General features: G+C 39.7%; 1 protein-coding gene across 2 annotated transcripts; it reads right to left on the bottom strand.

The window, feature by feature from the left end:
• On the bottom strand, nt 1-13,140 carry map6d1 (MAP6 domain containing 1). 2 transcript variants are annotated; one of them, XM_077515524.1, is made up of 3 exons: nt 12,323-13,140; nt 9,756-10,008; nt 1-446 (listed from the first exon to the last, which is right to left on the bottom strand). In XM_077515524.1, the coding sequence occupies exons 1-3, from the start codon at nt 12,730-12,732 to the stop codon at nt 372-374; spliced, it is 738 nt and encodes a 245-aa protein (XP_077371650.1). In that variant the 5' UTR covers nt 12,733-13,140; the 3' UTR covers nt 1-371. The 2 variants fall into 2 exon arrangements, with proteins under 2 accessions (XP_077371650.1, XP_077371658.1); XM_077515532.1 differs by having other exon boundaries at nt 1-443.
• Nucleotides 13,141-15,973: the final 2,833 nt, after the last annotated feature.

Below are 15,973 nucleotides of genomic sequence, written 5' to 3'. Positions count from 1 at the left end.
TCAGAAGAACCTAATCGTTTTTATTTCATCCACATCATACTTAGATTTTTCCAATAGATTGACAAAATCATAGTTCTGCGACAAGTTCCCAAACAAAGAAATGAAATAACAAATTTTTTAACTGCTAAAACCCCAAACCAAATTAAGAGCATACACATGTTTATACAGGAAACACACAGTTTTGATTTCTTGTTGTGTCAAAACAAAACAGGCTAGTCACTCACATGCATATTCAATTCCATAGCAACTGGAGCAGACTTTAAAGGGGGCGGGGTCACCGTGTGATGTCATCATCTTCCAGCGCGCTCTGCAGGGGTCTCTCCTGACGCGTTCCCTTGCATAGATTTCCAAAGACATTCTTCTGTCCCGTGTTAAAAGGCTCGCGGTCCGCTTTGGAAAACGGCAGAAGGGTTTGGTGGCAGCTTGGTCCTCACCAGATGCTCCTGCTTTGGAGAAACACCACAAACATCAAGACGCATTCTCTTTTCCTTCTCGCCATGATCAAATGTGTCGCAGTCAAATTGGGTCAAAGTTATTTTAACTTCATTGCTGCCGAGTTCGTTTCATGTGAGCATCAGAGAGGCGGCGTGGTGGGCTCGCGGTCCCGGAAGCCCTTGGGTGGGTGGTGAGGGAAGGCTTGATAAAAAAGCACAGTGTGTGCGCGTGTTAGTGTAGTCACCCCCTCCCACACATACACACAAACCCCCATCTTTTGTGCTTTCAATGCAGCAGCCTGTTCTGCCTCTCCACTTTGTCCCGATCCGTTATTCCTCTCATTGCTTCGCAAACTTTTTACACCTCCAAAAATACTTAGCTCTCCAAGTACCATCATCATGATGAGGGATGTTCGATACCGCTAGTACTGATACATAAAATTTCAATGACAAATGATTGCAAAACTCTTTGCAATAATATTTTGTGTGCAAAACACGGTGTCTAAACACAGACCTTCTGATTAGGGATGTAACGATAAAGGGCAATATCGTGATATCGTGATATTAAAACTGCCACAATATCGTCGTCGTCAGGTTCACAATATTTAAAAGGAGCACGTCTGCTTAAAACAGGGGTGTCAAACAAAAGGCCCGCGGGCCGGATCAGGCCCGCAAAGGGGTTTAATCCGGCCCGCAAAGGGGTTTAATCCGGCCCGCAAGATGATTTTGTAAAGCATAAAAAAATAAAAAATAAATAAAAAATGTAATGTCGGACTAATTCATCAGCCGGGCCACAATCAAAATATATAAAATTTGTAATTTCACAAACAGTCCTCAGATGAGCAATGCAACTTGTACGGGGGCACTTTTTTTTTTTTTTTTAACAATATTGTGATCTTATTTAAATATTGCCCCCCCTCCCAACAATATCGTGATAATGTTGTAATCGTATTGTGACCTTCATATCGTAAAAATATTGTATTGTGATGTTTGGATGTTTACATTCCTCATTCTGATTAATGCTGCGTTTGTGGAATATGAATTAAGCAGCAAAATCCAGCTGTTATTATCCATCTCAGTGGGCGGCCAGTTTGCCACTTGCTGTGGACTGAAAATGACATTAGTTACTCAGGGATCAGGTAACGAACGACCAATCGTTGCTTAGCTTATGAATGTTACATGAACAAACTCAGAAAACAGCTGAGTCGTGATTGGTTGTTACCTGAGTAACTGTGATGTCATTTTCAGTTGACAGCAAGTAGCAAAATGGCCGCCCTTTGAGAAGGATAAAAACAGCGGTAATTTTTGGTGTTTTTTTTTTTCAATTTTAGTTTTAGTTATTTCTAGGGGTGTCAAAATTAGTGCGTTAATTTAAAGTTCCTTTTAACGCCACCACTATTTTCTTTTTTAATGCACGATTTAATGACCGCCCCTGACTTGAGGAAGCCTTTACTGGGGGAATTCCAGTCGCAACGCAGCAGACACGTCCACATCAAAATTTAGCAGTAAATTAATGTAATATTAATGCATATATTTGTGGAGACTGGGGGCAAGTTGTATTTTACAATTTTAAAAATGTGCAGAATTTCACAAGTTATGTCATGTTCAAGATAGATAGCTCTTAATATGCAACAAAAATACACTGAGCTGTCAGTCTTACAAATGAAATTCTGCCATCTAGTGGCAGAAAACGACCTAAACACAAATCAATAGCACACTCGTTTTTGTTTACAGTACATCTTTTTAATCTTAACTTAATTTTAGGAATTTTTATGAAATTACTGTGTCAATGATGAAAAGATACATTTTTCTCACTTTAATGTTAACAAGAAAACTTGGAAAAAAATATATTGTACATTTAGAACAGATAGAAAATGTGCGATTAATCGCGAGTTAACTATTGATGTCATGCGATTCATTACAAATAAAAATTTTAATCGCCTGACACCCCTAGTTATTTCAGTAATTTTAGTTAACTGTAATAGTTTCCACTCGCAAGTCAAAGCAAAATATTGGCCCAATGACAAGCTTGTATCTCGGATCACGTGTATTCTCAAGGCACCGCTGCTTTATTGTTTTATATTTATGGCCTAGAAGCATTTTGACTGCACGAGCATTAAGTTAGTAATAGACTCTGGTGCATTCAGACAAATTCGGAACTCTGTTGTAAGATAAGGACCATTTAGTGAGTTTTTTTTTTTTTTTTTTTTTTTTGTGTACTTTATCATCCAACCCTGAATACGCTGAATAAGAAATTTGTGTTTCCCCCAACTTCTACAAAAGTGAAAGCATGATAAAATGAAGCAACTACACCACAATGCTTGATGGATGAATATTTTGATGAATTGGTTTCTTGTATCTTTACACCTCATTACTTCATTCCAAATTTTCTGGCTTTCCCCAAACGCTTATTTTGTCTTTCCCCTTTGCCAAATTGGCACGGGATGCCCTTGTGTGCTCCCGGGCAGCGTGGGAAAGGGGAAGAGGTCCAAGCCAGAGAAAATAATGAGAGCGAAAGCCTGTCACGAGGCCTGCAGATAGACCAAGAAAGCAGGACAATGGATAAAAATATCAAAGAAGTGCTGCATTGGCCCACAAGCGTTCGGATTTTTTTTTTTTTCCCCTCTTTAGTGCTGCTCTGGAAACGGAGCCGCCGTGCGCCGTTTGCAAGTGAAGCCGAGTTGTTCGTCACCCTGCATCCTAAATGAGTTCATCAGCAATTTTGTTTTGTCTTGCTCATGTCTGACACGGATTACACGGTCTGTGCACATGCAAATCGCTTTGCCTTGTGATGTGCTCGCATACGGCAAATGGAAGGCCATGACCACACATAGATACTTTTGAAAAGTATAATTCGTGTTTTCCTCTTTTATGGTCAAATTTCAGTGACTATTTATATGTTTTTATTAATGTGTTTTGGGATTGTCTTATGTCAAAGTGATTGCTGTTGTTTAATAATCATTTACTTGCCAGCCATTTTACAGCATATTGACATTTTCAAGATCCACAGGATATCGTTTTTGATGACGATATACTTTGAATCTAGCAAATGATTGAATAGACTCTTCTTTCACCAGAGAAAACGTTTGACTAGGCCTTTTTCCGTTCTTTTATAATCTGCAGTAGAAAAAGGTGAGTTGCACAAAATAAACAATAATTTAAACCTGCCATGTTTTTGGAATGTGGAAGGAAAACCCACGCAAGCACAGGGAAAACATGTTGGAGTTGGGATTCAAACCTGCAACCGCTTAATTGCGAAGCTCCTACTACGGAACTTTGTGCTATTTCACTTGAATAAATTTGATTTTCAAGAGTAATGCTGCATTCGAGGATGGTCGGAAGTCGGAAATATCTGAGTTGAAACTTCCCAGTTCAGACCTGAAAGTAAACAACCAAAATGGCGGATAGTGATAAATTGTTTTTTTTTTATTTTGGTCCTCAAAACTCATTTTGACCTCTAGAAAACTTACCTTTTTACAATTTTGCTTCATTTATTGTTTTAATCTTATTTTATAAGCATTCCATACAGTTTAAGTAGTTTACTGTATAATTTCATGCAGGGATATAGCGGCAATACTGTCACGTACGTTGCGTTACGTGAAGTTATGGTGAATATTTATGAATGAAGAAAGCTATCTAGTTTTATACTCGAGTAAATTGTGTTTTGCCATTCAGAGTGACGTCACATTGTGGTCCGCCAGTGAAGTCGGCGTCCTTTTTTTCTTCCGACTTCGCAAGTGGAATTTCCGAGTTCAAGCGGGCGTTCCCGTACACACTTCCTGGTTTGAACTCGGAAAAGTCCGACTTCCGACCATCCTCGAATGCATCATAACTCTTCTGATTCTTGTCTCTTTTCTAGGAAATGACAGTTCAGGCTTCCGATTGGCTGAATAAGTTTAACAGTCAGGGTTTATTGTACTACCTGCTGCATGTCAACAGAGATGTTTTTGACTTGACCGTACTTTTTAATACTCACAAAAAGTTCAGGATATGCTAATTGCGCTTTGAGGTGAAATTTCAGGATGAACTGAAAATATACTGTAACATTTATATATTTGAAGATGTTTAACTACATAGGATTGAATTGTGAAGATTTTTTGTCCACATTATTTTGGGCATGGCAAAAAGTCTGTCCAGACTCCAGCATATGAGAACTTCACTGTCTTAAGTTAAGTCGCATCAGTGATTATTTAGCGCAACCCTCGCTTGTTAGCTTAGCTGTTAGCTTAGCTGTTAGCTTAGCTAGAGGCTAGCGTTTGCGACGACCTCGTGGGAAATCCTACAGTGTTTGAGAGCTGGTACTTAATTGTTCACTCTTTTGATTTTATATACTTGTCAGATTTTCCGAATCATTCCGCTTACTGTGTCATCAACAAGCTTAAATAGACTAGAAGAGTGACACAAAAGCGTCAAAGTGGATTTTACATACTGCAAGTATGCTGATGTGATGATTCATGGCTGCTTAACGTCTTCATCATCAAGGTCAGATTTTAATTGCAGCCACTCATTTGGGACTTTGTTTAAATTTAAGCTTCATCTACTTGTAGTATAGCAGTTTCGGAGGGAGACCCTTTTCTGTTCCAGCGTGACTCTACCCCAGTTGTTGTGCAAGAAACACCTTTGGGATGAACTCCATAACAGATTGTGAGCCAATGAGAGCTGACCTCGCAGACGTTCTTCCGACGATTAAGTAAGTTGATGGTTGCGGCCTCGTCGCTATCGCTTCCCCTCGCTAACCGGGCCACTCCGAATAATAGAGTGTGTGCCCTGCCGTTGACCTCCCTCCTCTTTCATTCCGTCACACCCCCTACAGCACTAACATATGATTGAACATCACAGAGAGAATTATGCAGACCACCGAAGGGTCAAACTAGTTCATCTTCGACTAGCGTGAGTTGCCAAATGACACTTTGTGTAAATTGTTAGCCTAATAGCATAATTGCCCAAAGTTAGTGGTTTTTAAACTTATTTGCACCTGGTACCACCGAAAAAAACAAACAAAAAACAAACAATGTTGCCTCTCCAAGTACCTTCATGATGTATTGTAGCATTATACAAAGTTTGACCATTAATGTGCTTAAGTATCAGCGGGGGAAAAAAAACATACTCCACTTAAAAATTATTCATTTAAAGTGTATTGGACTAGGGACTGCAGCTTTTTAAATATTTTAAGAATTAAGTATTCCACCAATTAAGCCATTGATTAATAGAGTCTACACCGTCGTATTTTTGACTTTGATTGTGTGTGGCTTTTAAAGGGCGGGGCCTAAACTGGTGAGTGATGTGCATCAGCCAGTGAAGAAGAAGAAAAAAAATGTTGGCACTACCTGACTTTAACCTCATAATTCTGACTTTAATTCTGACTTAAATCTCAGAATTATCACTTCAAAGTGAGAATTCTCTCTTTAATCTCAGAATTCTGACTTTATTAGATTTTGTACTATTTATATTCTCACTTTAAAGTCAAAATTCTGACCATTAGCACTACTACGATTCTCTAACCTTGCTCTCGCTAGATGAATTCTCGCGGCGAATACATCTTGTACCGCTCCTGTTGATATCCGCCGATCCGAGCCACCCAATCACAGAGCGACATTGTGTTTGGGGGCGGGACATGCAACTGTGACAAAACCAGGAAGCCAACGCCGGAGCTAACAAACAGACGAAATTTTCACCCGTGGCCGTGATTGGTTAAAACAAACGTGTAGAATGCCGCATCGTCCAATCAGCTCAAATTATTGTACAGAATGTCCCGCCTTTCCCGACCAAATTACTGTGGAGAGATACCAGATGGATATTGCAGAGAACTCATTTGAGTGAAGCGCATATCCATCTGGCCGTTGTCAGTTTAACAATTCTCTCTTTAATGTTAGAATTCTGACATTAAAGTGAGAAGAGATTGAAGTGAGAATCTTGCCAACCTTTTTTTTTTTTTTCTTCTTCCCTGGCAATAATTCTCTTCCAATATACAGTTCTAAAAAAAATAAATAAACATGATGTGCTTGTTTTTGTTTATGTCTGTGCTGATTCTCAGTCATTCAGGTCATTCTAATACCCGAAAATTGAATCGAGGCAACTTGTCTCTTTTTCTGTCAAATTTGATGTTTTATTCGTTTTCCGACAACATCCAAAAATGGCTCGGGCAATTATGCTATTAGGCTAATGAAATGTAAAAAGATTCCTCACAGTTTTGTGTTGCCACAGACAGAAGACCAACGTGACAGCAGCCAGCCAGTCGGGGATGGTGGGAGTTTTATCCCAATCTAATCTGGAACGTTGTCCATGCACTAATGAGTCGCCAGCTTGGCACACAAATCCTGTCACCTTCTTATCCATTATTTCAGCTTTGTCTGCCGTTCAAATTTCAATTTGAGCGTACACATCTGTTTCTCTGGGGCTTTCTCATTATAGCAGGCAGCCCAAAATCAGGTCGGGGTGTGATATTTGAAGCCTTCAATATTATCGGGAAGGAAAGTACAGTGTATGTTTTTTCATTAAAAGTGGAACCCAACCTTAAACATTTCTTGACAATAATATATTAGATGTGACCTCACTAGTCTAAACATTACATTCTGATTAATATTCCATTTGGGAGTAAAAGTTATGAAGCAAAATCCAGCCATTTTTTTTTCCGTCTCAGGGGCGGCCATTTTGCCACTTACTGTCGACTGAAGATGACATCACAGTTGCTCAGGCAACGACCAATCACAGCTTGTGAGCCCCCTGAGACGGAAAAAAATGGCTGGATTTTGCTTCGGAACTCTTACTTCCAAATGTAATATTAACTCTTTTACTGACACACGTTATCAAAAAAAAACAAAAAAAACAAAACGACATTGCCAGCCGATTTCAAGCATTTTCACTCATCTTTCAAGGCAAACAGAATATTGTGCGCCATGACTACATAAACATGGCTACTAGAGGTGGGAATCTTGGGGCACCTCACGATTCGATTGCGATTACGATTCAGAGGCTACGATTCGATTATAAAACGATTATTGATTCCCCCCCAGGCAGCAGAAAAAAAACAATGTATTTTGGTGCTTTTAATGTTTCGTACATTAGTTACAAAAATAGTACAAAAGTCCTCTCAGGCCTAAATAAACTACTATTTCAGTATCAAGTTAACAGGTCAAAACAGTAAATAAAATACTCAAGTCCTCATTCTGTAACAACAGCTTTTAAGTATATTCAGTCTTCAACAGAATAAAACATAGCATTGAGCAAAAATATATTATTTTTATCCACTCAAAAGTGCACTGAGGTATAAATGAAAGACAATGTGAACTACTACTTCAATACAAATGCCTAAAAAAAATAATAAAAAAGTGCTTTCCTGCTTTTTAAGTTGTGTAAAGATGAACATGTAAACATTAAAGTTTCTCAGAGGTACAAAAAAAAAAAAATACCTCAAGTGCTTTTCTGCTTTTTAACTTGTGTAAACATGAACGTGTAAACATTAATGGGATCGTTCGGGTTTTTTAACATGAATCTCAATTTGATCCTCACCTCCCGTGTGTGCGATCAACACTGACTTCGGCGTTGGACGAGAGGAAAATAGTCCACCAAGCTGGCTGGGGTCTCGGAAATAAAGCGTTTTTCTTCTAAAAACTTTTTGTTTTCAAAAGCGTGATACATTTCCACCACAATACTCTTTTCTGAATAAAGTCAGACGCCATTACCGCCAGCCACTACTTTTCTGTTCGTTCGTTCGTATCACTGCGCGGCGCCCTGTAGAACGCTAACCGACGCACTGCAGCCAGCTAGCTGATACTTCCGCCTGAAGTTGTTTGCCTTTTCGGAGCAGGTCTGATCTCACGAAGAGGTGGGTTGGTCAGCTCGGCCATGCTTGTTGTTGTTTTGAATCTCGAGGCGGGTCCGTCCCAAAAGCGTCCCGAAGACCGTGCGCGCTACTACGTTTCAGTTCCGCGTACTTTTCGCTCCGGTTCACTTTAGTTTCGCTTCCCTTGGCATATTTATATAATCGGAATTTGGACGTTTGTGAATCGTTCTCGATTGTTCCACGGCCGAATCGTGAATAATCTAAGAATCGGAAATTTTGCACACCTCTAATGGCTACCATATGAAAGATTGGATTCCACTCTTTTATTAGAAAAAAAAGTACATTTCTACCTTATTCCATTCTTTAGTAATCATCATTTGAACATAAGTAATTTGAGTGACATCAGTGAAAATAGAAAAAAAATAAAGCGAAAACAAGCTTTTTATGAAAAGATACATTTTGTGCACAACACTGACTTTGACACTAATATTTTTTTGTTTAGTGACGCTCTGTGAATTAGATTTAATGTGATAAATGCTTTCATCATTCATGTCATCCTTGAAAACGTTCTATTTCATCAGATTCATCATGTTTCACTGTAATTTGATACACCGGGAGCCCATTGAAAAGAGATACAATGCTGCCATCTGCTGGCCATAGTTAGTGGGTGTTTTTGATTTCACAACCCCATTGACAAGGCAGTGCTGCGCAAGACGTTGCACTTCCCATTGAGGAAAAAACAACAAAAAAGAAACGTAGTAAACGTCAATTAACGTTTATAGTGGCATTCATTGGGATTTTAGCATACGTCATTAAACGTTTTTGGCGGTAAAAGAGTTCATCAGAATGTCATGTTTGGACTAGTCAGGTCACATATAACATTATTGTCAAGAAATGTTTCAGGTTGACTTCGGCTTTTAATGAAAAAGATGACATCACAGTTGCTCGGGCAACGACAAATCACAACTCGCATGTTTTCTGAAGCTGAGCTGTGATTGGTTGTTACCTGAGCAACTGTGATGTCATCTTCATTCGACAGCAAGTGGCAAAATGGCCACCCCCCCTGAGATGGATAAAAATGGCTGGATTTTGCTGCTTATATTCCACTAATGTAATATTAACCAGAATAAATATTACTGTCAAAAAAAAAAAAAAAAATTGGGGGTTGACTTTCCCACTAAATGTATTTTATGTTGTATTTTACAGTTTAATATTACTACTGCAAATATACAGTATATATACAATATTAGTACACTTTGCTATGTCGGACATCTCTTAATATTCTTCGTGAATATGACTTTAAAGCACACTGGAAGGAATATCTGCTTCCTTCCTGATCTTGTCTCAAAGTGTGCACTATTGAGGTCAACCAAATGTGTTACCTAATGTGGCCTGGTTTAAAGCGCTGGGTCACTTTGAGACACATTCTGCCGCATCACTACTCTGGGGTGCCCCAGCAGCGTGGAATCATCCCGAGTTGTCAAGATGAAGATGGAGAATAATGAAGAAACATTGGGGACATGACCGAGTATGCTCACCTGAGCCTTTGTTGACGTGCTGAGCTCAGTCTTGTCATGCTGGACGCCATACAGGACCAGCGGGTTGTAAGAGGGGCCGGCTTGCACCAGGACGGGCCGGGGGACGGAGGCGGGCTGTACGTTGGAGCTGGCAGAGGCGATGGACCGGTGGGCTTCACCGTTGTAGGCGGCCTGGTAGCTCGTCTCGGGTGGGACGTGGGGGGAGTCTGAAGGTTGTTTCCTGCTGCTTTTCAACCATGGCTTGCACTCTTGTCTGAGGGAAGAGTGATGTATCAAAAATATGATTAACTCACAATAGGTTAGCTGTTCTAGTGGGCTTTTCCTGTCTGGTTTTGTTTGGCATTTTATCGAAAGCATGAAGGTTTTGAAACCACGTCAATTGTATTTATGTATGTATGTATGTATTTATTTATTTATTTATTTTTCATACAGGCAATATTACCAAATTAGACCAAATTAGCCTCTCCAACATTAACACAAGTTCTTATACACTCAGGGGTGTACAATTTAGACAAAAATATTGGGACAGAAATTAAAGAGCTGGTCTCTAGCAGTTTCGACGTTGCTCTTTTTGTAGAAGAAATGGCTTAATGGCTCGTGCTCGAATTTTACATTCAGGAATTTTCATGTCACAGGATTATGCGGTGACGTTTCCATATGGACTAATAACTGCAGACTAGCGCGTAGCAATTTAGCATGAACCAAGAAGTAAGAGTTTTGTTATCATTTCACACTAGAAGAAATGAAGATAAAGTGCAATAATTTAATTGATTTTATCTTAGTTACTTTAATATAGTAGTTTAGCGCCAATTGTGATCTCTTCGTTAGCTGGTTAAGATTAGACACAGCTGAAAGTGACATTCGCACAGAGGCACTCAACAGGCAGACTAGCTAGCAGGTTAGCCAGTTAGCAGCTAGCCATTGACCCAGTGGCGTTCCTAAGCAACTTGGCACCCTAGGCAGGATTTCTGTTGATGGTTCTGATGATGCAGACCAATCTGAGTAGAACTCGGAAAAATACCTTATGAGAGAACATTTAATATTCACATTCTTACTGATGAAATCTCCATTTAGAGCATCTCCCACACTTATTTTATACGTATTGGTACAACAGGACGTCACCCAGTGGTATTTTTACTGTAAAGGAAGAAAATAACGTGCAAAGTATGCTGCGGAAAATACAATTATGCTGCCTTCATGTGATATCGTAATTATGGTAAATGCCACATGTCGAGTAGAAAATGGCACGTGAACGCCCCCTCATGTCGTATTTTCTACTGGAGAACTGGGAATTTTTTTAATTTTTTTTTACCTGAGTTTCCGAGTTGAGAGAACTTTTCAAATTTCAACATGGCGGAGAGCGCACAAGGATTTGTGAATGGCAAGAAATATTAACACTTATAAGGGCGTTAACGTTCCGCTAGCACAGCGGGCTGTTTTAGAATCTACACAATTATGTAGCACACAATTTTTCTATAACAACAGAATCACATGAACAGAACTGTCGTAATTAGGAGCTTCTGAGTGGTAACGTCCATCTTCCCCATAGCACGTGAAGGCAGGATAACTAAGTGTGGCAACGCAAGATGGCTTTTCGCTACAGCATGAGCAGCCCAGTTTATTTATCACGTCCGTGATGTATCAGCCTGCGAATCCACCTGAAGGTCTGACCGTGATCTTTTTTTTTTTTTTTTAAGCTTTGAGCCAGGACAGCATAGTTTCATTTCATTTTCTTAACTAAAGCGCTATGGTTGTACACGAGTGTGGGTCGGCTAGCATCGGGCTAGGTAGCGTCACGTTTACTGGCGGCGACTTGAATGACGTGCGCTTTTCTCGCAAAGCGCAGATTTATATGAATACTGGATTATGCGTGGGCATGGTGATGTGTTGAGCGCAGGGCTTCCATACTATATGTAAATCCGTGAATGAGCAGCGCTCACCGGAACAGCTTTTGAGGATTCAAAACAAAACAAAACAAACGTCTCCCTGTCACCCTTTTCGCTCACGAGCGCCGCTAGCATCTGCCTAATCCACCTAATGGCAGGATCGCCACTACATTGACCTGAGCCCATTCTATACTTTTACATCACTTTAACGGGGCAAACCCAACCTTTTAAAGCCACACACATTCAATGTCACAGATACTACAGTGTGCAATGTGAAAATGGCGACCCCAAGTGGACAAAAATAATACCAGCACCCCACATGCCTATGTTGTCGCACTATTATGCATACAGCTTCAAAATATAAATAATAAAATCAGTACATGGGCGGTACTTTGTGGGTTCTTGTCGAATTGTTGATAAGGGAATACTGAATATATACACTTTACAAACCTGTCCCATAAAGATGGAAGAATAGATTTTTTTTTTTTTTTTTTTTTTTTTTGTAATGTCAATGCAAGATGTTAAATTATGAATGAGAATTTCAGGTAAACAAATAGCGACAGTTATTTCAAATTTCATTAGGGGGCTGAGGGGAAGAGCATAAAATCTCCAGTTCTCTACAAAATAGAATGGACCTAATTTCAACCACGTCAAGTGCCGTGGGTGCGACTTGTGTTCTACCTGTAGGAGCTGCTCCTGTCCTCCTCTTTCACCTCCAACCTTTCCCCCGGGCCGCCCCCATTACTGATCCAAGGGTAGTGGTCCTTCTTGGGAATGGGCCAGGGTTTGTAGTCCTGCTTGTACTGCGTGACGCCGGGGAAAGGCACCCCCGGGGGTTGGTAGTCCTCGCGGGGCTTGTAGCTGGGCTCCCTGCGCGCCCTGAATGAGCCTCGGCTCGGGGAGCCGCCGGCGGCTCCTCGCGGTCCGGGGACCGAGGGCGGGCAGGATACCTGCTTGGTGACGGATCGCACCTCCTGCTCGGAGATGTCCGAGTAGTTCTGGATGGTGAGCGGCACGGAAAGGTCCGATTTGTCGAATTGGTTCCAGAACCGAGCCAGGCAGCACACTCTGCTGATGCACGGCCAAGCCATTGCTGTCCTCCCCCCAACTCTTTTTTTTTCACTTGAAGAAGAAGAAAAAAAAAACTTAAAAAAGAGGAGGGAAGGATAAAGCAGGCTTACTTTCAAAATGAGAGTGTTGCTCCTTCTCGGTCCGCTTGTGAGGTTCTGAGCGGGTCCATGTGACAGCAGGGATCAAGTGCACCTCTGACGTGCTCTCATATGGTGCCTCCACTCTGCAGAGGGATCCGCGCGAAAATATCCGCCTCATTCCAAATCCGACATTCACTGAAGGTTTTTCCTCCCCACTTTTGTTCACATGCACAATTAACAGTCTTGGGAGTTCACTCGGTGATAATAAGTCGTGCACCTGAAATTATCTTCTGCGTCTCCTCACGTTACATAATTTTGATGCAGCACGTCGACCATGCACGCAGAGGAGAAAACTCATACCATTGGAAAAAAAAAAAAAGAACAAAGTAACGAAATAGACTACAACTTAATTTTATGCAAAATGATCTGCCATTATAGAGGACGAATATTTATATATCCATATAATTATTTAACTAGTGCTGTGACGTAAAGTTATACTAAGATTTTTTTGTTTTTTTATTAATTTTTGTTCCGAAAAAGGGCTTGAAGTAAGTGAAATACTCTTACACATGAAAACTGCCTGATAAAAATATATCGAGAAATAATTTTATGAAATTTTATTTTAGTGTTTGCAGTGTGAAGAGAAGAATATGCAAGAACTGTTCTGTGCAAAATGTTAGCTAATCTAAAACTATAAACTTTAGGTTCATTGAATACTCTAAATTGTCCTGAAATCAGTAAATATTAATAATACGTAGTGTTATTAACGGACAGGGCAAACTACTCAGTAAAACTTTGTTGTATGACACCACCACCTGCTGGAGATTAATGGCACTACCACACAGTACGGTAAAGAGGATCCTCCGGTAACGATGGAACGTAAAATGAAAATGTAGAACATTACATATATTGTACACACATTGTGACTCCATTCTCTTTGTGTTTTCTTGTGCACTTTTTGTATTTTTTTTTTTTAATCGGTGCTATAACAAAAGTCAGCTACCCGTATTCAAACGTCATTATTAATCATAAAAAATACCAGGTTGTACCTCACCTAATGCCAAATCAATTTAATATCCAATTAATGGGTGGATAATCTGTATAATACTTGATTTTAATAATGTTCAATAACTGCATTTTTTTTTTAAGAAATACATGCAACCCCTGTCGCGTTTTCTTTTTTCTTTCTTTCGTTTTTTATTTTTTTTAACTCTGGCTTATGCTACACTATTTTAATGTTGTTCATATAGAGATTTAAGTATATTTTACTTGCCGTAGAAATTTGGAGAACCGCTAGTTTACAAATCACATCCAAGACATTACAGTAAATGAATTATTCTATTCTTTATTACAATTAACCAAGTAATCTTGAAAAATGATTTAACGAGTGCTCATGAACGCACCACCGGGCTAACGAGAAGACGCCGACGTCACAAGACTACTGAGGCTAAAGTCACAAGTAGTAAGTGGACACTTAAACACTCAAATACAATGTCGACAAGCAAATACATTGTAGCTTACCTTTATACCGCCTTTGTAATGTTTTAAATTGACTGTGCTGATGATGTTAGCAAAAACAAACATAGCCTACTGTGTTTAAGTGTTAAGTTAAATATATCCCATTCCCACTGTTTTTTTTTTCGCATCATTTTTAAGAGTTTTTATTTTGTACAGTATAGCTTTGTGTCCAACGAAACACACAATTCACACAGAGAAAGCAACTTTGTGAGTAAACTGAGAAAACATCGATGCCCCTAAAAATAAATGTAAAAAAAAATGTTGATAAACATTTAGTATTTTATTTCCTGGGGGGGAAAAAAAAACCAACAACACAGGATGTAGGCGATAAAGCGAACCAGACAAAAAATATTGAAAATAAGAACATAAAAATGCAAATTCAGTTGGCAAACAACGAGTATAGGCGGATCTACACTAATAAAGGTTGGGAAACCTTTATTTAAATTAGAAAATTAAATTAGACCCTTGTATACATACTACACCATGCAAAGTTTCAACACAAAGCAGCAGCCATTTTCTTCTTGAACAAATATAGTCATCAATCAACACGACATTATAATAATAATAATACCGTACAGGATATGTAAATAATTTGTTTACGGGAGTAAAAAACAACAAATTTCAAGCATAGAACACAGACCAAAATCTTTTAATCAGAAAAAAAAGCCGTTTGCCAAATAAACCTGGATTTTGTACTGCACACAGAAGTGCTCGAGCAAATGTTAACCAACAGCCACTAGGTGTCAGTGTCTCCCTAAAAATGAACTCTAGCCGCTCAGCTTTGGAAACCAAGCTCTGAAAAAGACATTTGAAACATGACGAGTGTTTTGCCTGCTGACTTTAGCATGGAATTGCAGCAAAATAGAACAGCTGTGGATTTCACGTGATGACATTGGAGGGCTGATGGATGGTGTCGCTTAGTCCTCACTGACCATAAACATCCCCTTTGCTCTTCCAACAAGTTCATTGGTGGAGCTGAATTGAACGTCTTTTCATTGTATTCAAAGATGAAAAGTACGCTTTTTAAGCATATGTACGAACATATGATAGACTTGTTTGACACTGGAAATCTAAAATGCCTTTTTCTTTACTAGACTGACCACTATGTCTTATTACAACTGCCTGTACTCTCCTTTGTTATTTGCCTGTCATACCGCCACCCAAGCATAGAGGGCTGTGGTGGTCCATGCTTTTATTATACAATCGAAACCTTTGATTCTGCAGTTTATTGCTGTGTTGAAGGGAAAATGAAGGATCCTCAGTCAGATGTCACATGATGTCTAATTTCTGTAGCTTGTAAACGAGTGCCCTCTGCCACGCTCACTTGGTTAGTTAGCGAAATTACACACACAGAAACAAAAGCACACAAGCGATTTCCATGAAACAGGTGCAATGCTAATGTTCGGATGGATAACACAGACACACGCAGACACACCCCCATAATATCGCAATCCAGCAGAAGAGGGATGAAAATGCCCATTTCATGGTAATATGCTTTCATCTTGGGACTTGGAAAAGCCGACTTGATTGCTGAAGTGTCTTGGAAGCGGTTTAGGTCAAATTGAGTGCAGTACTTGACTGTATTCAGTAGGAGCGCTGTTGCTTAAGCATCAAGTGTTTGCTGACTGAAGAATGTTGTCAGCTGGCCCCGCCTCTTAAAGAC

The sequence above is a fragment of the Festucalex cinctus genome, chromosome 1 (genome assembly GCF_051991245.1).
Source record: "Festucalex cinctus isolate MCC-2025b chromosome 1, RoL_Fcin_1.0, whole genome shotgun sequence".
In the NCBI taxonomy this organism is placed as follows: domain Eukaryota; kingdom Metazoa; phylum Chordata; class Actinopteri; order Syngnathiformes; family Syngnathidae; genus Festucalex; species Festucalex cinctus.
The sequence above is the reverse complement of the archived record's forward strand: the minus strand, read 5'-3'. Positions and strand labels throughout refer to the sequence as shown.

Coding starts and splice junctions, on each gene's coding strand:
- map6d1 (XM_077515524.1), bottom strand. CDS start 12,732: ATGGCTTGGCCGTGCATCAGCAGAGTGTGCTGCCTGGCTCGGTTCTGG. Junction 10,009..12,322: donor GACAGGAGCAGCTCCTACAG/GTAGAACACAAG, acceptor CTCTTCCCTCAG/ACAAGAGTGCAAGCCATGGT. Junction 447..9,755: donor GCACGTCAACAAAGGCTCAG/GTGAGCATACTC, acceptor GTTTCTCCAAAG/CAGGAGCATCTGGTGAGGAC.